The sequence below is a fragment of the Nerophis ophidion genome, linkage group LG19, assembly GCF_033978795.1.
Source record: "Nerophis ophidion isolate RoL-2023_Sa linkage group LG19, RoL_Noph_v1.0, whole genome shotgun sequence".
In the NCBI taxonomy this organism is placed as follows: domain Eukaryota; kingdom Metazoa; phylum Chordata; class Actinopteri; order Syngnathiformes; family Syngnathidae; genus Nerophis; species Nerophis ophidion.
The window spans coordinates 25,286,832-25,309,331 of NC_084629.1; the positions used below are offsets into that span (position 1 = coordinate 25,286,832).

The 22,500-nt window shown below is 40.9% G+C and overlaps 2 protein-coding genes across 4 annotated transcripts in view; both read right to left on the reverse strand.

Moving 5' to 3' along the window:
* Positions 1 to 1,083, reverse strand: part of rgcc (regulator of cell cycle) — an 8,465-nt gene extending 7,382 nt beyond the window's left edge. Inside the window, exon 1 of the mRNA XM_061879657.1 lies at positions 920 to 1,083. Coding sequence (XP_061735641.1) covers positions 920 to 947 — 28 coding nt within the window. The 5' untranslated portion in view covers positions 948 to 1,083. The remainder of the gene's footprint in view (positions 1 to 919) is intronic.
* Positions 1,084 to 5,853: 4,770 nt separating this feature from the next.
* Positions 5,854 to 22,500, reverse strand: part of f5 (coagulation factor V) — a 19,290-nt gene continuing 2,643 nt past the window's right edge. The window contains exons 2-25 of one of the 3 annotated variants that reach the window (XM_061879659.1): positions 20,589 to 20,671; positions 18,496 to 18,618; positions 15,794 to 16,006; positions 15,543 to 15,710; positions 13,821 to 14,042; positions 13,585 to 13,750; positions 13,323 to 13,503; positions 13,007 to 13,103; positions 12,726 to 12,931; positions 12,435 to 12,582; positions 12,146 to 12,358; positions 10,562 to 12,071; positions 10,330 to 10,498; positions 10,015 to 10,251; positions 9,734 to 9,947; positions 9,473 to 9,652; positions 9,286 to 9,402; positions 9,141 to 9,212; positions 8,988 to 9,073; positions 8,761 to 8,916; positions 8,549 to 8,693; positions 8,335 to 8,486; positions 8,080 to 8,262; positions 5,854 to 8,008 (exon numbers count right to left, since the gene is read on the reverse strand). In XM_061879659.1, coding sequence (XP_061735643.1) covers positions 7,862 to 8,008; positions 8,080 to 8,262; positions 8,335 to 8,486; positions 8,549 to 8,693; positions 8,761 to 8,916; positions 8,988 to 9,073; positions 9,141 to 9,212; positions 9,286 to 9,402; positions 9,473 to 9,652; positions 9,734 to 9,947; positions 10,015 to 10,251; positions 10,330 to 10,498; positions 10,562 to 12,071; positions 12,146 to 12,358; positions 12,435 to 12,582; positions 12,726 to 12,931; positions 13,007 to 13,103; positions 13,323 to 13,503; positions 13,585 to 13,750; positions 13,821 to 14,042; positions 15,543 to 15,710; positions 15,794 to 16,006; positions 18,496 to 18,618; positions 20,589 to 20,671 — 5,188 coding nt within the window. In that variant the 3' untranslated portion in view covers positions 5,854 to 7,861. Of the gene's footprint in view, positions 8,009 to 8,079; positions 8,263 to 8,334; positions 8,487 to 8,548; positions 8,694 to 8,760; positions 8,917 to 8,987; positions 9,074 to 9,140; positions 9,213 to 9,285; positions 9,403 to 9,472; positions 9,653 to 9,733; positions 9,948 to 10,014; positions 10,252 to 10,329; positions 10,499 to 10,561; positions 12,072 to 12,145; positions 12,359 to 12,434; positions 12,583 to 12,725; positions 13,104 to 13,322; positions 13,504 to 13,584; positions 13,751 to 13,820; positions 14,043 to 15,542; positions 15,711 to 15,793; positions 16,007 to 18,495; positions 18,619 to 20,588; positions 20,672 to 22,500 lie in introns of all 3 variants that reach the window. The other 2 variants (XM_061879658.1, XM_061879660.1) reach the window with 2 other exon arrangements.

Below are 22,500 nucleotides of genomic sequence, written 5' to 3' on the forward strand. Positions count from 1 at the left end.
CCATTCACGTACACCCAAAAACTAGACAGATGTTTTTCGATTTGCGTGCAGACGCAAAGTAAACACCTGTCTCTCCATTCATATATTGCGTGCTTGTCTGTGTATTCATGTACACATAAACATATCTCATTCTATTTGTATACATATACGCATCTGTGTGTCCACACACATACAATGTAAACACACTTAATTCATTCACAAACACATCTGTCTGTGCATTCAAATACAGTCAAACTGCACACCTGTCAGTTTATTCACACGCACACACACACACACACACACACACACACACACACACACACACACACACACACACACACACACACACACACACACACACACACACACACACACACACCTATTTCTGTTTAAAATAATGTTTGTCCACTCACATAATGTACACACAATGTAAACACACTGTATCCATTCACATAGACATATGTCTGTGCATTCAAATACGCTCAAACTACACACCAGTCAGTCTATTTGCACACAAACATCTCTTTCTGTTTATAATTATTAAAAGCATCGGTCTGTCCACTCACATACACACATACGATGCAAGTACAGTATGTCTATCGATTCACACTCACATAAGGATCTGTTTATCGATACCCATACACTGAGCAAAACGTTTATTCATTCTATCATTCATACCAACATGGCCCTTTCCATTCACATACACAAAAGCAACTGTCTGTCCATTTATGTACACAAACACAAGGTAAACATCTGTCTGTCCATTCACATAAACTGGATATAAAATGATGTATATGTTATACCTGATGCACACAAACTGTCTGTCCAATCATGCAGTATATAACCAGCTGTTGTTCATGAATACATCCGTGTTTGTCCAATCGCGTACACAAATGCACACGTAATGCAAACAGGACTTAATACATCATTAGGAACTTACCTTGGCGCGCCAGTTTAGGAGACTTCATGTTTGGAGTGAAGGTTTCCGCTGCGGTCCGGACGTGCGAGGCGTGTGTCGCTGTGGCGTTTAGTGCGCGTGTTCGATTCCCGCGCAGCCCTGCTGTGTTCTTCTCTCCTGAAGGTTTTCAACTTATCGCTCCGAAGTGCGCGCTGCAGCTTTTTAAAGAGGCCTGCAGGGGAAGGGGCGGGGACTGTGTGTGTGTGTGTGTGTGTGTGTGGGGCTGAAGTTACAACTCCATCCACTTGTCGCCGGGCAGATTACAACTTTAGCTTAGCGTTGTTAGTATGAGGCATGCTAGTTATAAGAAATATACACAATTTGTACTGCCTCATATTTTGCAATGATAATAATAATACACACTGTTTTGAGAACCTCTGTTTGTCCATTCAGGTTCACTGTCACGCTCCTAATGTAACAATCCGTCCATTCAGGTACACATAAACACTTATCCGCCACACGCAAAGTAAATACTTTGGTCCACTCACACACATTTCTCACACATCCGTCGGTCCATTCACATACACCTGACAGAAACACCTCTGTGTCCATTCGCACACAAACACCAAGTATTGTAAACACGACTGTCTGTTCATAAACACACACCGTGCATCATGCAACAGCTGTTTGTCTATTCACATACAGTACATGCATAAAATGTATACACGGTTGTCCATTCACATTCACTATTATACACCACACACACATGTGAAACATGGTCTGGTCATTCACATACACATGGAAACTAAACTACACCTCAGTTACTTTGGAAACCTCTTAACAACTAATATTTAATTGTGCAACATTTATTGTTATTATCATTATTATAACTGCGATGAGGTGGCGACTTGTCCAGGGTGTACCCCGCCTTCCGCCCGATTGTAGCTGTAGGGAATAAGCGGTAGAAAATGGATGGATGGATGGATCATTATTATTGTGGTTTTTATAATGGTTATCATTGTTACATTGAAATGATGAATGACGCAAGAACTTCATTGCTGGTAATATGTTCAACTAGAGTGACATCTGGTGGTAGAAGGTGGGTAGTGCAAGTAAATAAGTGGGCAGCGTGATGGCAGTCTTTATACACTGAGGCAAAATGATGACTTAAAGAAAAAAAATGTGTTAAAGGGTATTCATGAACACGGCAAAGCGCTCCTGTTATGTAGAGGATCTTTGACCAACATTTTTGCAGTAGATCCTTGAAAACAGCACAGTTCTCCAATTATGAAGACAATATTTGTCTAATATATTACAGCAGATTCCTAAAAACCCTTATGTTGTGATTTTGTTTTTTTTATACTTTTTTGAAATTTTCCTTACACACCTGTCGTATGGACGATCTTTGACTATCATTTTTACAGTTGGTCTTTGAAACACCCTCTTGTCATAATAGAGGATCTTTGACTATCATTTTTACAGTTGGTCTTATAAACAGTAAAACACCCTGTTGTCATAATAGAGGATCTTTGACTATCATTGTTACTGTTGGTCTTATAAAACACCCTCTTGTCATAATAGAGGATATTTGACTATCAATTTCACAATTAGTCCTAAAAATAACCCCCTGTCAAAATAGAGGATCTTTGACTGTCATGTTTACAGTTTGTCCTTAAGAATAACATCCTGTCATAGTACACAACCTTTGACTATTATTTGTACGGTTTGTCCTTAAAAAACAATGTCCTGTCAAAATAAAGGATTGTTGATGACCATTTTTACAGTTTGTCCTTAAAAACAACATCCTGTGAGGATCTCTGTCCATCAGTTTTACAGTTGGTTCTTAAAAAGTGAAGTGAAGTGAATTACATTTTATATAGCGCTTTTCTCTGGTGACTCAAAGCGCTTTACATAGTGAAACCCAATATCTAAGTTACATTTAAACCAGTGTGGGTGGCACTGGGAGCAGGTGGGTCAAGTGTCTTGCCCAAGGACACAACGGCACTGACTATGATGGTAGAAGCGGGAATCGAACCTGGAACCCTCAAGTTGCTGGCACAGCCATTCTACCAACCGAGCTATGTGACATAATCCTGTCACAGTAAAAAATCTTTTGACTATATTTTTTACAGTTTGCCCTTCAAACAATGTCCTGTCAAAACAGAGGATCTTTGACCATCATTTTTTACAGCCTGTCCTTAAAAATAACAACTTGTGAGGATCTTTCATTATCAATTTCACAGTTAGTTCTTAAAAACAACATCCTGCCACAGTACACAATCTTTGACTATTATTTTTACAGTTTGTCCTTAAAATACCCTCTTGTTATATTAGAGGGTCTTTGAATATACAATTCATACTTTGTCCTTAAAATAACATACTGTCATAATAGAGGATCTTTGACTGTCATTTTGCATTCTGTACTTAAAAACACCATCATTTCATAATTGAGGGTCTTTGACTATCAATTTTACAGTTATTCCTTAAAACATCCTCCTGTCATAGTACATAATCTTTGACAATTATTTTTACAGTTTGTCCTTAATAACAACATCCTGTCATAATAAAGGATATTTGACTATCATGTTTACAGTATGTCATTAAAAACACTCTCTTGATGTAATAAAGGATCCTAGAATATTATTTTTGACGGTTTGCCCTTAAAAACGACACCCTGTCAAAATAAGGAATCTTTGAAAACCAATTTCACAGTTGGTCCTTAAAAACAACATCCTGTCATATTACACAATCTTTGACTTAAAACTTATCCTTAAAACACCCTCTTGTCATAATAGCAGATCTTTGACTATATATTTGCAGTTTGTCCTTAAAAAACTTCTTGTCTTACACAATCGTTGACTTAAAACTTATCCTTAAAACACCCTCTTGTCGTAATAGCAGATCGTTGACTATATATTTGCGGTTTGTCCTTAAAAAAACATCTTGTCCTAATAGATGATCTTTGAGAAAATGTTTACAATTTGTCCTTAAAACACCTTCTTGTTATAATAAAGGATCTTTGACTCTCATTTTACAGTTAGTCCTTTAAAACAACCTATTGTCATAGTACACAATCTTGGACTATTATTTTTAGTTTGTCCTTAAAAACAACATCATGTCATAATAGAGGATCTTTGACTATCATTTTGCAGCGTGTCCTTAAAAACATCCTCTTGTTGTAATAGAGGATCTTAAAGTATATTTTTACAGTTTGTCCTAAAAACAATATCCAGTGAAAATGTTTGGCAATCAAGTGTACAGTTGGTCCTTAAAAACAACATCCTGTCATATTATTTAATCTTTGATTAACATTTTTACAGTTTATCCTCAAAAACACCCTCTTGTCATAATAGCAGATCATTGACTATATTTTTACAGATTGTCCTTAAAGCAACTCTTGTCGTTGTTGTTTGACTATCATTTTGAAGTTTTTCCGCAAAAAACAACATGCTCTGAGGATCTTTGACTATCATTTCTAGAGTTGGTCCTTAAAAACAACATCCTGTCAGAATACACAATCTTTGGCAATATGTTATGCAATTTGTCCTAAAACAAGTCTTGTCATATTAGTGGATCTTTGACTATCATTTTTACAGTTTGTCCTTAAAACAACCGCTTGTCGACTATCATTTAACAATTTGTCCTTAATAACAACATCCTGTGAGGATCTTTGACTATCATTTTTACAGTTGGTCTTTAAATACAACATCATGTTACAATACACAATCTTTGGATGTAATTTTTACGGTTTGTCTTTAAAACAACCTATTGTCATAAAAGAGGATCTTTGACTATCTTTTTTATAGATTGTCTTTGAAAACAACATCCTGTCAGGATACACAATCTTTGGATATTATTTTTACAGTGTGTCCTTAAAAGAACTTATTGTCATAAAAGAGTATCTTTGACTATTATTTGATTACAAATTGTCCTTAAAACAACATCCTATGAGGTCTTTGACAATATGTTTTACAGTTGGTCCTTAAAAACAACATCCTGTCAGGATACACAATTTTTGGCTATTATTTTTAAAGGTTTTCCTTAAAACAACCTCTTGTCATAAAAGAGGATCTATAACTATCATTTTACGATTTGTCCTGAAAACATCTCTTGTCATATTTGTGGATCTTTGACTGTCATTTTTACGGATTGTCCTTTAAAATAACATCCTGTCAAGATACACAATCTTTGGCTATCATTTTTACAGTTTGTCCTTATAACAACCTCTTGTCGTAATAGAGGACCTTCGACTATCATTTTGACAATTTGTCCTTAAAATACAACATCCTGTCAGAATACACAATCTTTGGCTATTAATTTGACAGTTTGTCCTTAAAACAACCGATTGTCAACTATCATGACAATTTGTCCTTAATAACAACATCCTGTGAGGATCTTTGACTATAATTTTTTACAGTTTTTCCTTAATAACAAAATCCTGTGAGGATCTTTGACTATTATTTTTAGAGTTCGTCCTTAATAACAACATCCCGTCAGAATACACAATCTTTGGCTATACTTTTTACAGTACAAGCGGTAGAAAATGTAAATGTAAATGGTTTTCAAATTAACCTTTTGTCATAAGAGAGGATCTTTGAGTATCATTTTACGATTTATCCTTAAAACAAGTCTTGTCATAATAGTGGATCTTTCACTTTTATTTTTACAGTTTGTCCTTAAAACAACCTTCTGTCATGTTTGCAGTATGTTTCCCAAAAAGAGCACAATACTCCTGTCATAGTGGAAGATCTTTGACTATTATTTTACCAGTATGTTCGCTCATGCAGAGGATCATTGACACATTTTTGCAGTGCTTCCCTAAAAACAGCGAAGCACTCCTGACATGTTTCACAGTAGATCCTCAAAAACAGCAGAACGTGTCTTTTTCCACTTTGTCATTCCTGAAAAAAGACACCCGTTCAACAAAAATGCTGCCTTTACGAAGATAACCGGAAACACCACAACGTAGCCACATCAAGCATATGCAAAGTTTTTTTTTTAATGAATACAGCATGTACCATGAAAGTCATTCAACAATAAAATGAAATAACTGTCTTCTAAGTTTTACAGATATCCCGCAAAAACTTGTGCAACAGATCTGTAACAATTAGAGACATTATCGTTAATGTGCAATATAAACAATTACTTTGGTCTAGCGTCTGGTGGGACGTATATAATGATCATTGTGTTCAACACGGGGGTAGGGAGGTTAAGTTAAAATTTTAAAAATGTTTTTTCCAATCTGACGTTACAAACCCTGTTTCCATATGAGTTGGGAAATTGTGTTGGATGTAAATATAAACGGAATACAATGATTTGCAAATCCTTTTCAACCTATATTCAATTGAATGCACTACAAAGACAAGATATTTGATGTTTAAACTCATAAACTTTTTTTTTTTTGCAAATAATAATTAACTTAGAATTTCATGGCTGCAACACGTGCCAAAGTAGTTAAGAAAGGGCATGTTCACCACTGTGTTACATCACCTTTTTCTTTTAACAACACTCAATAAACGTTTGGGAACTGAGGAAACTAATTGTTGAAGCTTTTGAAATTGAAATTCTTTCCCATTCTTGTTTTATGTAGAGCTTCAGTCGTTCAACAGTCCGGGGTCTCTGCTGTCGTATTTTACGCTTCATAATATGCCACACATTTTCGATGGGAGACAGGTCTGGACTGCAGGCGGGCCAGGAAAGTAGCTCCACTCTTTTTTTACGGAGCCACACTGTTGTAACACGTGCTTAATGTTGTTTGGCATTGTCTTGCTGAAATAAGCAGGGGCGTCCATGAAAAAGACGGTGCTTAGATGGCAGCATATGTTGTTCCAAAACTTGTCTGTACCTTTCAGCATTATTGGTGCCTTCACAGATGTGTAAGTTACCCATGCCTTGGGCACTAATGCACCCCCATTCCATCACAGATGCTGGCTTTTGAACTTTGCGTCGATAACAGTCTGGATGGTTCGCTTCTCCTTTGGTCCGGATGACACGATGTCGAATATTTCCCAAAACAATTTGAAATGTGGACTTGTCAGACCACAGAACACTTTTCCACTTTGCATCAGTCCATCTTAGACGATCTCGGGCCCAGAGAAGCCGGCGGCGTTTCTGGATGTTGTTGATGAATGGCTTTCACTTTGCAGAATAGAGATTTAACTTGCACTTACAGATGTAACGACAAACTGTATTTAGTGACAGTGGTTTTCTGAAGTGTTTCTGAGCCCATGTGGTGATATCCTTTAGAGATTGATGTCGGTTTTTGATACAGTGCCGTTTGAGGGATCGAAGGTCACAGTCATTCAATGTTGGTTTCCGGCCATGCCGCTTACGTGGAGTGATTTTTCCAGATTTTCTGAACCTTTTAATGATATTATGGACCGTAGACGTTGAAATCCCTAAATTTCTTGCAATTGTACTTTGAGAAACGTTGTTCTTAAACTGTTTGACGATTTGCTCACGCAGTTGTGGACAAAGGGGTGTACCTCTCTCCATCCTTTCTTGTGAAAGACTGAGCATTTTTTGGGAAGCTGTTTTTGTACCCAATCATGGCACCCACCTGTTCCCAATTAGCCTGCACACCTGTGGGATTTTCCAGATAAGTGTTTGATGAGCATTCCTCTACTTTATCAGTATTTATTGCCACCTTTCCCAACTTCTTTGTCATGTGTTGCTGGCATCAAATTCTATAATTAATGATTATTTGCAAAAAAAAAAAGTTGATCAGTTGTTGTCTTTGTAGCATATTCAACTGAATATGGGTTGAAAATGATTTGCAAATCATTGTATTCCGTTTATATTTACATCTAACACAATTTCCCAACTCATATGGAAACGGGGTTTGTACAAGCACGTGTGAATTTGACACTGTCCATGTGTTCCCAGCTAGGACTCCATTGTTCTGCCAGTGTCAGTTATTGTTGTCACTGCATCTGCATTTGATTGCAAAGGTGTACCTAATGAAGTGACCTGTGGGTGTCATCGTCACTCAAAGTCGCATCCCAACAGCTCCACCCGCATTGTGATGGAGCCCTTCCAGTTTCTGGGAACGATACGGATAAAACGGGAAAAAATGGGCGGGTAGATGAAATTCTTCACGTGCTCGTTGTTGTCGTCGTTCCCGCGGAAGATCTGATTTGGGGCGAAGAATCGGAAACCCATGTAAGAATCTCACGAGGAAAGATGCTTCCAGAGTGGCCTACCCTCGCCAGTCGCTCCTCGTCTTCGGAATAGTCATTCCATTGAATTCCGTCATCACTGTACTGGAGTGTGTAGAAGGTGACATACATCTCCTTCCCCAGAGACTTGGCTCCTTGTGTGATGATGCCTGTGATCTTCTTGACTTCTGGCAGCTCCACCTGAAGCCACTGCTTCATGTCTTTGTACTACAGGAACAGGAAACAGGCGCGTAAAACAGGTTTCACCGTTTGTGGTTGCAGTATTTGGACGGCCTTTACCTTAGCTTGCCACGCGTTGACGGTGCCCTGTTTGTTGAGGCGCGCATACGAGGGCAACCACAGTCCCAGGTACCAGTTGGAGGACGTGGAGCTGGCCGTGATACTTTGGTCCTGGATAAGTCCATTCTCCATCCCCAGAGGCACAGAGCAGCCTTACGACGACAACAAAGGTGAATGTCGCATTCACTTCAACCTTCTTGCGTTCATGTCTTACCGTCCAGCTCGCAGCCGTAATACTCCATGCGGACCGTGGCCGCGTTGTACCACTGGAGGGGGTGGAGCCTAATGAACCGTGCAATCACAGGGGGGAAAAGGGTGTTTGTCGTCGTCTGGTAGGCCTCCTGGTTCCCAGCAAACACCTGGCAATACAACAGTTTAATGACATCATGTCTCTCCTGCAGGGTAAGTGATCAAAGTCCTTCCGACCTTCATCGGGTATCTGCTCTCGCCCTTATAGAGGCTCCACCTCCTGCGGTCGTTGCTGTAGGAGATGCTGTAATTGGTCACAAACTGTGAGTGGAAGAGCTGCTTGGCTCCTTGTGTGGCCACCTGGCTGAGCACAACCGGCCGCTGAAAGTCTACCTGTACCCAGCAGGAAGCATAGGTAAGTACTTTACATGACATGAAAGACACTTGGATCCTTTCAGAGGTACCTGAATAAAGCTATTGTTCTGGTCCGTGCTCCATGCATTGTATTTGCCTTTATTGTTCAGTCGGGCAAGGTGTGGCTCCCAGTAGCCTTGAATGATGGAGATGCGGTCATTATCTTTGTTGGTTCGCCTGCAGACATGCGGAGCAACAGTTACCTCGAGTGATGTTGGCGGTGATCTGTACGTCTTTCACACTGCCTGATTCCAGGCCCAGAGGGCGGTAGCAGTCTTGGAGAAAACACACAAGAACCGTGTCACTTTCTACTAAAAAGAAACAGTATACCAGCAGATGAGTTAGTACCATTATCGAGAACTAAGAAGAGCGTCTGCATCCCCCTTTGCTGGTTGATGCCAATTTCCGTCTCCAGCTGCCATAGGCCAGGCTTAGACGGGTACATCTCTAAGGTAGCAAAGCTTCCTAGATGCAGCAAATTAGCAAGTTAGCTTTCATTTTTAAGACGCACATGCTTTGCGAGAAAAAAATGTACCAGGAAGGAGTGGAAAGACGCCATGTCTGTTGCTTGTAGCCTGCTGGTGGAGGAACGTCTGTCCGTGGAAGTGGATGCTTTGGAAGTCTTTGGGAGATCCCATGTTGATGAGGTGCCAGCGGACGAGCTGCTTGGTGTACATCCTCAGACCTTTGAGATTATGTGTGATGCCGTTGATGGCTATGAAAACATTGAAGTAGTCCATCACGTTATTTTTTTACATTTTATGTCCAAAACAATGGGCAGATGTGCACTAATTACAATGAAACTTTAGGTCCTCTTTGACATTAGGGTCCTGATATCTCCTCCGGTTTACCCGCTGCACGATCTCACTATTCGTCTCATAGTACCAGCTCTGTGACTCGTCAAACGTCATGAAGAGCAGCGTGAACTCACTCGTGTCCGTCATGTTGTTTAAAGTTCCCTTTGGACATACTAGTAAAGGCCCAATCAAGCCAGAGTGGATATCCTTCTCCTAAAAGAAAATACTTGAAGTAACACCCTCTGAATGCTCTATTACCCAAGGAATGCAAAGTACTTACAGGATTAACACCGGAATAGTACGTCCATGTCCGACAGTGAGGCTCATCTGGTGTATGGTCAGCTTTTCGAGGGACTTTCCAGATATACGTGAAGGTGCTATTCGGTTGAACCTCATTGTCACCTTTATATGATGCTGTGGAGGCATCCTCATAGGACAGACCTTCTGTCTGCTTGGTATAGGAAACCCCATTTGGGTGTAAAGAGAACGGTCGATTGGCTTTGTTTCTGAACACCACCTGCGTACAGAACGATGCATTTTTAAAAACATTGCATCATATTAGAAAAAATTCATATGCTGTTTAACTTCTTCTTACCATGATGCTTTGTCCATACTCCGCTTTGATGACAGGTCCCAGGATACCAAGATGCTCTTCCTTCTCGCCTCGGATTTCAGGTATTCTGAAGAGCCCATCCAGGTACCCTCGGAATACCACCTTCTTGAACTTTGTGTGCCGACTGCTTAGCTGAGATCTTTCTTGCCTCCTGTTGCAATAAATTCCAATTTAGATTTGAATTGAAACACTACAAATGAAGTTCGAAGCTTACTTCTGTCCAGAACCACCATAGTCCCACTCAACCTCCTCTGCAGCAATGAAGTACATCTTGACATTTGGGCCTGATTGCGTGAAGTCGTCAATCTGCTGAATGTCTATATAAGGGTCTTTGTAGTTCACATACTCATATTCATCTGCTTTAAAATCATCCATATCTGAATGATGAGACTCGTCTCTCGGAACGTAAAGCTCATAGTCGCTGAAATCCGGACGCGGCACACCGATGACGATAGGCTTGTTCAACAGTGCCTCCTCTTCCGAAACTGCCTCCATTGAAATTGGCCGTGACCCTCGTGGGCTCATGATAGGGTTTAATCCGCGAGGAGAGAATGGTAAACCATTTGTCACTAGAGGGTTGTATTTTTTCTTCCTTCTTGCTTTTATGCCCAGGCCTTTGAGAGGCTTCTGTCGGAATACGATTCTCCGGCTCTTTTTGGGTGGTGGGGTTGTTTGTTCCTGCACATACTTCACCATATGGTCTGGAAGCGGCATTTGTACCTTTTCGTGAGTTCCGTCGTAGGTCCAGTTATGACTCTTTGTCTTTACAGTTGTGGTTTTAATCACCTCTGTGTGGTTTTGTTCGAGGTATATAAACACTTCCTCGCTGCTTTCCGAATCACCTAAATTCTCGAAGCTGTTCTGAAGGCCACCGGAGAGTGCCGGATTACCTGAGATATGAGTCTCGTTGAAAAAAGAAGACGTACCATTTGACTGATCTTCAAAGATGTCCTGGGTTACATTATTTGATGAATGGGATTGGGTTGAGTTCACCGTGATATTTTTTGAGATTAAATCATCTGGTTGGTTCAAAACTTTGGATAAGTACATCTGAGGTCCATCCTCATCAACAGTAGCTGCGTTGTCTCTTAGTACAACATCAGACATGGTCCTGTTTTTAAGGTCCAGTCTCCTAATATGATTAACAGTTGTATTAGACGATGAATGGTTCGACTGTGTATCTGGGTTGGAAGGTACTGTCTGATTATACGAACCCGTGGATCCGTTTATGTAATTTAACGATGCTATAGCGTTGTTGAGTATTGTCTCGTCACTTTTAGAGGCAGTCACATTATCAAAATTGGGACTATCATCCACTGTGTTTTTCGTGCTATTAGCCATCAAGGTTGCATTCCTGACTTTTCCATCTAACACATCAATGGCATCATAGTCCAGGAAAGACAAGTCCAGCTTCTCCACACTTCCCTCGAACTCTTTGAGTTTATTCTTCAGCGTTCTGAGCCCTAATTCATTTGCAAACAACTCAGTGTAGTGATCGGTTTCCCCTGCAGCATTTGTTGACAATTTAAGCCTCTGTTTTTCCTTTTCCGCCTCCTTTTTCTTGATTTCGTCTAAGCTTGGAGGCTTCCACAAATCAAACTTTTTGTCTAGCTCATCGTAGTCGTACTCGTAGTGGTGGTCACGGAAGCACTCGACATCCTGAAATTTTAAGCGCATTCCTTTAGTTGTCTCGTGGGAATTTAGCGACACCATAAGCCAAACACCTGGTAGAAAATACACACAATAAGTTGGATATCCTCACAATATTTACAAAGATCTCTTGAAACAACTGACAGACCAATGTTTTCCATGTTCATCGTAATGGTTTCCCCTGTCATGGGATAGAGGCTGAGGATGTCCTCCTTGCGCTTGTTCAGTTCAAATGTGTGCCCGTAGGCTGTCGCTGTCTGAATGTAGTCCTGCGCCCCGACACTGGTCACATGCCACGTTGCAACATCACCATTGCAGAAGCCCAAGAGTGGCCCACTCTCGTACACGTAACCATTTATTGCTGTTGGGAGGGTTATCACACACATTAGTCGTTAGTAACAGTACACAACATCCAGTTAAAATACCCCTTGACATACTATGCATGACATTGGACTTGTAAAAGCCAGGGTCTGCCTTGTTGACTCGGGAAGGATCGCAAAATCCACGAATGTTGTCATCCAGATACCAACTTTTGTTTTCGTCAAACACAGCAAACATGGCTTGCTGCTCCTTGTCTGCTTTTACCTGTTGAATGTGACCAGATCTGGATTAGATCGCTGGGCACCACATGGTTCTCGAAAAAAAACAATTAGACTGCACATGTGCACCTAAACCTTGAACATCTTTGGACTTTGGGTGGAAAGCGAATCTTACACATTCTGTTTTACCTGCACGTTTCTGACATTCAGCGACTGACTCTTGCAGATGAGGAGGGGTCCAATCAGACCTGAGGCGATGTCTCGCGGCGTGTCCACAGCACTGTGGTATATCCGCGTCAGACACCTGGGATCTCCCTTCAGAGGCTCATCCTCCTCCACCACCCGCCACTCGTATGTGTGTGTGTTGCCCGGTTGGACAGCGTGTGAGTGGTTGCCTGGTAACCATGCACAAATGTTCTCATAGTTTCCAGAGTTTCCTGTTGTGAATGGAGACAAGAGGCACACTGTACCTCCTTCAGGGTAGTTCACCCCCTCCTGTGACTTTTTGATTGTCAGTCCGTGTGGATAGATGCTGTATGGCCTGGAGGCCATGTTCTTAAACACAATCTGGCAAAAGATAGTTTTAGTCTTTCAAAGAGATACTCCAAGGATGTAAAGCCATTGGTCTGTGGTCAGACGGGGTTAGACCGGTTTGTCACCACAATCTAACCAGATTTATTTTGGAACGGTTGACTTGGTCTGACTTCAATGATTTCTTTGCCTGATCGTCCCATAATCCACACGCCATCCCTGCACATGTTTTTTCGGCAAGGAGTTTTATCTCACCTTGATAACGTCTCGGACTTGCGCTCTGATCACCGGGCCCAATATCCCAAGCTCACTTTTCTTCTGTTTGTTCTCTTTGCGTTCCGTGAAGGACTCGTCATTGTACAGCGTGTACACCACCTTCTTGTACTTCCTACCAATGCGTGTAGACGACTGTCTCAGGTACTGGGACTTGTAGCTCCTACAGAACAAATATCAAGAGGATTATATCCAGAGTGGACGACCTTACATTTTTATCGGTTTGTTTCAGTAAAGGTTTTACTCATCGATGTGCTCCGGCATTTCAGGTGCATAGTCCCAGAAAACCTCCTCAGCTGCGATATAGTATTTCCACTCCTTGCTGTCTTGTTTTTGCTGCAGGGTCATCCTCCGCAGGGGTGCTTTAAAAGCTTCACATTGCTTCACGTCCACAAAGGCGTGCATGCCCACTGTCGACGTTTTCCCCGTCCGCTTCGTTAGTTAAGTGGTTTTGATACAGAGTTGAGTGTATGCGCTTACCTTCTATGTGCTTGACCACGTGCGACGACAACATCCAGCGCCCGCTGTGCACCGGCACCATGCTGGCAGTGGCGGAGGAGCCGCTAATGAGGCCCAACGCTGACACCTTGTGGCCCATATGCTGCAGCACTTGCCCGTTGATGTGCACCGAGAACAGCTCGGGCTCGGAGCTCATGCCCAGCAGGTGAAGGCTGACGGAGGAATACGCACACACGCTCAAACCTGCGCAGGAAACAGAGGCTACTTCACTTTTCTTGTCCGTACGCAAGTCTTCAGAATGTCATGAATCGCAAGTGTATTTTTCACACCACAAATCTTAAAGTTAGGAACACACCACTTTGTGTGTAGCCCCTAATGCCAATGAGCTGTGTTTGTCTACGGAAGAGAAACCCTATTGCGTATTTTATCCATTTTTACATAAACACTATAACTCTGCGCTTGTCCAACGTGGTGGATGCCAAAAATCACACGTAACTATAAGGAGTGCTTTAGCAACACTAGCATGGCTCTGTGAGCAACAATAGTAACATCCATCCATTTGCTACCGCTTGTCCATTTTGGGGTCGCGGGGGCTGCTGGAGCCTATCTCAGCTGCATTCGGGCGCAAGGCGGCGTACACCCTGGACAAGTCGCCACCTCATCGCAGGGCCAACACAGATAGACATACAACATTACACTCACATTTTGATAGCAACGCCATGCTTAGTTAGCCTGAAGACAAAGGCGATATTATGTTCATAAGGAAAGTGTGAATTGTGAAGTGAATTATATTCATATAGCGCTTGTCTCTGGTGACTCAAAGCGCTTTTACATAGTGAAACCCAATATCTACGTTACATTTAAACCAGTGTGGGTGGCACTGGGTGCAGGTGGGTAAAGTGTTACTGTTAGTTACAGCACCATACGTTAGAGGTCTGTTGACAGTGGTGTCCATACTATGTAAGTCCGATTTTAGTTGACAGCTACGATGAGGTGGGGACTGTGTCATGTCTTTGTGATCATGTTTTGTTTAGTTGTGTTATGTGACTTCAAGACTCCATTAGTTCCTGTTTTTTCACACCATTGTTTTGTTTCCATGACAACCCATTAGTTTTCACCTGTCCTCATGTCACGCACCTGATTCACTTGGACTCATGCACCTGTTGTCAATCACCACGTCACTTTTTAAGCCTGTAGTTGCCAGGCAGTCAGCCTGGCGACATCACCCTCTACACACCCTTGTTATTCATGCTGATGATCCATGCTGCTTTTTTTCATGCTCTTTTCTTGTTCCAAGTAAGTTGTTTTTAATTCATGCCATAGTTTGTAAGTTTTGTTTTATGTCCACAGTCTTGCCGTAGTGCAAGTTTTTGTTTTCATAGCCAAGTTTTGTACCTCTGCTGTGAGCGCCTTTTGTTTCCACCCTTTGTCTTTTGTAGTACTTTCGAGTTAATATTAAAAGATGTCATTACCTTCACATCGTGTCCGATCCAGTCGCTTTGCACCACGGGGAAACAAACCGCACCACAGTCCCCGTCTTGACAGACTGAAGGGTGTTCCCCGCCTTCTGCTCAAGTCCAGCCCCCCCCATGGCCCAAAAGGGACAAGCGATAGAAAATGGATGGATGATATTGAAGCCATAGTTCTGCCAACCTCAGTCATGGTAGTGTGCGACTGAAACCACACAGGGGTACTGGAGTTCCATCTTTAAGTTCCCTTCTTGTGACGTCACAACTGACTTACCAGGCAGCGCTCCCTTCGTGTATCCATTTATGGTGTAGTGGAGGTGGTGTTCAGAGTTGTCGTAGAAAGACGAGGGCTTATAGATGCTCTTTCTCTCGTCAAAGATTCCAAAGAGGAAGACCAGCTCCTGGTTTACGCCAGACTGCTTTCCAGTCTGGTCCAAGCTGCCTGCGAGGAAGGCCACGGTAAAGGACATGGCAGTCCTTCATCTGCTCGATGTTGTTTTCCTTACACAGCAGATGTGGTCTTACCGTGCTTGCAGACCAACAAAGTGCCGACGAGGCCCGCGTTGAAGTCTTCCACCACGTTTTTGTGAGAGACGTACGAGTAGGTGAGGCAGGCGGGGTCGTCCGGTTTGGGCGAGACCTCCGGCGTCACCTCCCAGTTGTACACGTGCTCTCTGTTGGGCCTCACCACGTCGTCCTCCTTTTCTTTTTGAGACGTGTTGTCGAAGTAGTGTGCTCCTGCGACAACACACGGTGGTCAAGGTCCAATCCCTACATTGTTGTCTCAGTAGAATGGTACTTTATTTAGGGGTGTTCCGATACAACTTTTTTACTTCTGATACCGACATTGGTGCCTTGAGTATCAGCAAAAATCCTACGTACTATTATTACTAGGGCTGTGAATCTTTGGGTGTCCCACGATTCAATTCAATATCGATTCTTGTGGTCACGATTCGATAATTTTTCGATTTGATTCGATTCTCGATTTAAAAACGATATTTTTCCGATTCAAAAGGATTCTGTATTCATTCAATACATAGGATTTCAGCAGGATCTACCCCAGTCTGCTGACATGCTAGTAGAGTAGCAGATTTTTTTTTAAAAAAGCTTTTATAATTGTAAAGGACAATGTTTTATCAACTGATTGCAATAATGTAAATTTGATTTGAACTATTAAACGAACCAAAAATATGACTTATTTTATCTTTGTGAAAACATTGGACACAGTGTGTTGTCAAGCTTATGAGATGCGATGCAAGTGTAAGCCACTGTGACACTATTGTTCTTTTTTATTTATTATTTTTATAAATGTCTAATGATAATGTCAGTGAGGGATTTTTAATCACTGCTATGCTGAAATTATAATTAATATTGATACTGTTGTTGATAATATTCATTTTTGTTTCATTACTTATGGTTTGTTCCGTGTCGTGTTTGTGTCTCCTCAATTGCTCTGTTTATTGCAGTTCTGAGTGTTGCTGGGTCAGGTTTGGTTTTGGAATTGGATTGCATTGTTATGGTATTGCTGTGTAGTGGTTTGTTGGATTGAATAAAAAAAATAAAAAAAATCTATTTTTTTAAAATGGGAATCGATTCTGAATCGCACAATGTAAACGATTTGATTCGTATTCGAATCTATTTTTTCCACACCCCTAATTATTACAATATTTTGTGGTGTGAAATGTTAGAACAGTACAGCCAGAGAACGACGGTGGGTATGAAAAATACTAACTTTTTATCATCAACTGTGGGAAATACACTTGCACTGTCTCTAAGTTGAAGTAGAGTGGTAATTGTTTTTTGGCGAATCCTAGCTGCCACATTATTCATCAAGTTAAGCTCATGACGCAGTAAGTTGAATGATGTGTACACGTTTGTTATTGGATTCTGTTGAATGCTCTTTTGTACGGTATGTGTAACTATAAATATTTGATACTTACTTGTTTTGACAAATGTGCTGTTTTACGCTGCAATATTGTTAAATTAAGGACACTTGTTACGTATCTCTAGCTTGTGTGCTATTGTGTGCTTAGCTGTTGTGTAGCTGCTTGCTCCTAATAGCCCATCGCCCAGGGGTAGGGAACCTGTGGCTCGCGAACCAGATGTGGCTCTTGATGACTACATCTGGCTCTCGGATAAATCTGAACTGACATTGCTTAACACAATAAGTAATGCATAATTCCACTTGTAATCACAGTGTTAAAGATAATGTTCAAAATAGAAAAATTCTCATTCATTTTTAATCCATCCGTCCGTTTTCTATGGCACCTGTTCAAGAAGTTGTGTTAATGGTAAGAAGTTATTTATTTATTATTGGTTAGTGTGGGGCTTGCCTTCCTGGGAGTTATTCAGACCACCAAGCACCGACATGAGAGCCTGTTTCAGGGTTAAAATATTGTTTTATTTTTCAGTTGCTTTCCAGCAATTGTCTTTTTCTCTTTCGTCCTCGCTCGCGCTTTGGCTCCAGCTCTAACCCCGTCTCTCCTCCTGGCTGCTGCTTATAACAGAGCGACAGGTGATTAGATAACAGGGCCCAGGTGGGCCATCTACACACCTGTCGCTGATTTAAAGGCCGATCCTGACAACACCCCGCTTCGCTGCAGGCCCACAGGCCACGCCCCCTCCACAGTTAGCTTCAGAATAACAATGTTATTACAAAGAATAAGGGACCTATTATACTCTAGAAATGTTGGTCTTACTTAAAAATGTGTTCAGTGTTAAAAAAAAAATATTATATGGCTCCTACGGAAATACATTTTTAAATATTTGGCTTCTTGGTTCTCTCAGCCAAAAAGGTTCCCGACCCCTGCTATAGCCTAACTTGTTTACCTTTTGCAAATGATTTCACTAAAACAGAAGAGAAGTTTGTTATTGGAGGACATTTAAATGCTAACTGGCCGTCCAGCTTTGCACAACTAAACGCGATGCAGGACTTCTTCTATCGCAGCTTATATCGCAGATTTTAGATACACGCCAATATGCAGTAAATAAGTGCACTTGTCTGAGGCTCCCTCGTGGCGTTGGACTTCAGTAAGGTGTAGTTAAGTTGTCTGCCTACGCTAGTTAATATTTTAAAAGAAGACAAACAACTTTGTTTGTGGTGCTGATCAGGCTGGCGCGCACACACGCACGCATACGCACACGCACACGCACACGCACACGCACACGCACACACACACACACACACACTTGCACATGGGAGGTGGCGAAACGCAACATGAACTCACCCTCAGACTGCTTCCCGTAAGCGATGCCGTGTGGGTGTAGGCTGCAGGGTTGTGTAGCCATGTTTCTGAAAGTGACGACAATGGTGTCGCCCTCCTCGCCTCTCAAAGTCGGTCCAAGTAGACCTGCAGGCATTGGAAAAATAAACGTGGCCGGACGGAACATAACTCACTACTGTTTTTTCACCCCAGTGGAATTGTTGTTGACTCAGCAGAAAAAAAAGTAGTCCTGAAAATTAAGTATCACCCTATGGTGCTAGTCATGGAAATATGTGGAATGCTCCTCATTTGTAACCCCCCGGAAAGTTACTGTATATTTTTATTTTCCAAACTTTCTACGTTTTTCTTTTTTAAATTTTGGTCACCATACGTCCATGAAGAATTGTTAACCAAAATGTTCTGAAAAATTAAATTTCGAAAGCCAAACACATATTACGGGATGCAAATTGTATTTTTTGTAATGGCAATAAAATACCACTAGATGACAGTATTGCTCTGCCGTGACTTTTTTTTACTTACAAAGTTGTCAAAGTACATTATCTTAATTCCATTCATCCATCCATCTTCTTCCACTTATCCGAGGTTGGGTCACGGGGGCAGCAGCCAAAGCAAAGAAGCCCAGACTTCCCTCTCCCCAGCCACTCCTCTAGCTCTTCCTGGGGGATCTGGAGGCGTTCCCAGGCCAGCCGGCGGGAGACATAGTCTCTCCAACGTGTCCTGGGTCTTCCCCGTGGCCTCCTACCGGTCGGACATGTCCTAACCCAAAGCTCATGACCATGGGTGAGTATGGGAACGTAGTTCGACCGATAAATATAGAGCTTTGCCTTCCGGCTCAGCTCCTTCTTCACCACAATGGATCGATACAGCGTCCGCATTACTGAAGACGCTGGACCGATCCACCTGTCGATCTCACGATCCACTCTTTCCTCATTGGTGAACAAGACTCCGAGGTACTTGAACTCCTCCACTTGGGGAGGTGAACCATGGAAATTCCAATGTATTTATATTTGTATTCAATTTGATCATACAATAATTTTTAGTTTTTTTTATGAAGATATATAGATGGATAGTACTTTATTGATTCCTTCAGGACAGTTCCCTCAGGAAAATTAAAAATGTATATTTATATATTTTGTTTTATTTTGTGTCATTGTACAGTCGTTAAAACATGTTTTTTTTTATTGTATTTAGTTTATTATTGCAATTGTTAACTTTGTGCATTCTAATAATAATGTTAAACATTGCTTTGGATAAAAGCAACAGTTTGACCGAGGTACAGATTATTTTCTATTTCTATTCTTTTCAATGGGAAAATATAGCTATTTTTATGATATTACATACAATAAATAAATACATAAATATATAAAGTCAATTGTACACAGGAAACCCTTATTAATTGCTGTTAATTGGTTCTGGGTCTGACTGTGGTAAACTAATTTTTGCACAGTAGGAATTATAACTCTGATATTTTCAAAACTAGAGCATAAGAAAATGATCTGCAAACTTCTAAATATATTTTTTTTAACATTATGAGAGCCTTCTAGACATGAAATAACACCCATTTATTACAATGTAACATTGCTGCCTGATGCTGAGCCAATCAGTGGCCACGATACTGAACAGCACGCTCTGAGTGGTTTGGTCTCATCCACTGGCCAATGATAATAATAATAATAATAGATTTTATCTCTACAGTACTGTAGTCTTTACAATTTTAATTCATTTAGGCATTTACATGCTTGGAAAGGCTTAATTTGGTCCAAAAATAAGTAGAATAAACTTAAAAAACAAAACAAATAACAATAAATGTTGAAGTGAAATATGGATTATTTAGTATTACCACTAATAATATGCTTTAAGATACTTAGCCTTGGAAAACATGAGTATGAAATATGAAATGTTAAAGAAAGAACAAAATAGGAGACTTAACGAGTTATAAATAAATAGGAGATTCTGATTGGATGCTCGGGATTACTGTTATGATTTTCAGTTTTAAAAATGATACGTTTGTCTGAACACAGCAATGATTTGGAATGGAAATATACACCATTATTTTCCAAGAAAAAGTCTGCAGACGCTGAAGAAGACATGTTTACCTAACCAGGGTGGATGAATCTTTGCCCGTGTGAAGTCTTTCTCGTACTCCCGGAAAACCACTTTCTTGTACGGGGGATAAAACCTGAAGAGAGAGTGTACCAGAAAAAGACATTAATACCATTTTTAAAAAAGAGGCAATATATATATACAGTACAGGGCAAATATATATATATATATATATATATATACACATATATATATATATATATATATGTGTGTTGGGAGAGTGGCCGTGCCAGCAATCTGAGGGTTACTGGTTCAATCCCCACCTTCTACCATCCTAGTCAGGTCTGTTGTGTCCTTGAGCAAAACACTTCACCCTTGCTCCTGGTGGGTCCTGGTTAGCGCTGTGAATGGCAGCTCCCGCCATCAGTGTGTGAATGTGTGTGTGTGTGAATGGGTGAATGTGGAAATAGTGTCGAAGTGCTTTGAGTTCCTTAAAAAAAAGGTAGAAAAGCGCTATACAAGTACAACCCATTTAATATATATATATATATATATGAAAATATAAATACATATGTGTATATCAATCAATCAATCCAGTGACAATGCTGACTATGAGAAACCTTGGAGAGGACCTCAGAAGTGGGAACCCCCCCCCCCCCCCCCCTCTAGGGGACCGAAAGCAATGGATGTCGAGCGGGTCTAACATGATACTGTGAAAGTTCATTCCATAGTGGCTCCAACACAGCCGCGAGAGTTCAGTTCAAAGCGGATCCAAGACAGCAGCGAGAGTCCCGTATATACATATATATATATATATATATATATATATATGTATATTTATATATATATATATGTGTGTGTGTGTGTATATTTACACATATATATGTGTGTTTATATATATATACACACACAAACCCCGTTTCCATATGAGTTGGGAAATTGTGTTAGATGTAAATATAAACAGAGTACAATTATTTGCAAATCATTTTCAACCCATATTCAGTTGAATATGCTACAAAGACAACATAATTGATGTTCAAATTGATAAACACTTTTTTTGTGTGCAAATAATCATTAACTTTAGAATTTGATGCCAGCAACACGTGACAAAGAAGATGGGGAAAGGTGGCAATAAATACTGATAAAGTTGAGGAATTTTCATTAAACACTTATTTGGAACACCCCACAGGTGTGCAGGCTAATTGGGAACAGGTGGGTGCCATGATTGGTTATAAAAACAGCTTCCGTGAAATGCTCGGTCATTCACAAACAAGGACGGGGCAAAGGTCACCACTTTGTGAACAAATGTGTAAGCAAATTGTCAAACAGTTTAAGAACAACATTTCGCAACGGTTTATTGCAAGGAATTTAGGAATTTCACCATCTACGGTCCGTAACACCATCAAAAGGTTCAGAGAATCTGGAGAAATCGCTGAACATAAGTGATGATATAACGCACTTCCTTTCCCTCTGGCGGTACTGCATCAAAAAGCGACATCAGTGTGTAAAGGATATCACCACATGGGCTCAGGAACACTTCAGAAAACCACTGTCACTAAATACAGTTTGTTGCTACATCTGTAAGTGCAAGTTAAAGCTCTACTATGCAAAGCCAAAGCCATTTATCAACGACACCCAGAAGCGCCGCCGGCTTCTCTGGCCCCGAAATCATCTAAAATGGACTGATGCAAAGTGGAAAAGTGTTCTGTGGTCTGACGAGTCCACATTTAAAATTGTTTTTTGGAAACGAACGTTGTGTCATCCGGACCTAAGAGCAAAAGAACCATCTGTGATGGTATGGGGGTGTGTTAGTGCCCAAGGCATGGGTAACTTACACATCTGTGAAGGTACCATTAATGCTGAAAGGTACATACAGGTTTTGGAACAACATATGTTGTCACCCAAGCAACGTTATCATGGAAACCCTTGCTTATTTCAGCAAGACAATACCAAGTCACTTGTTAC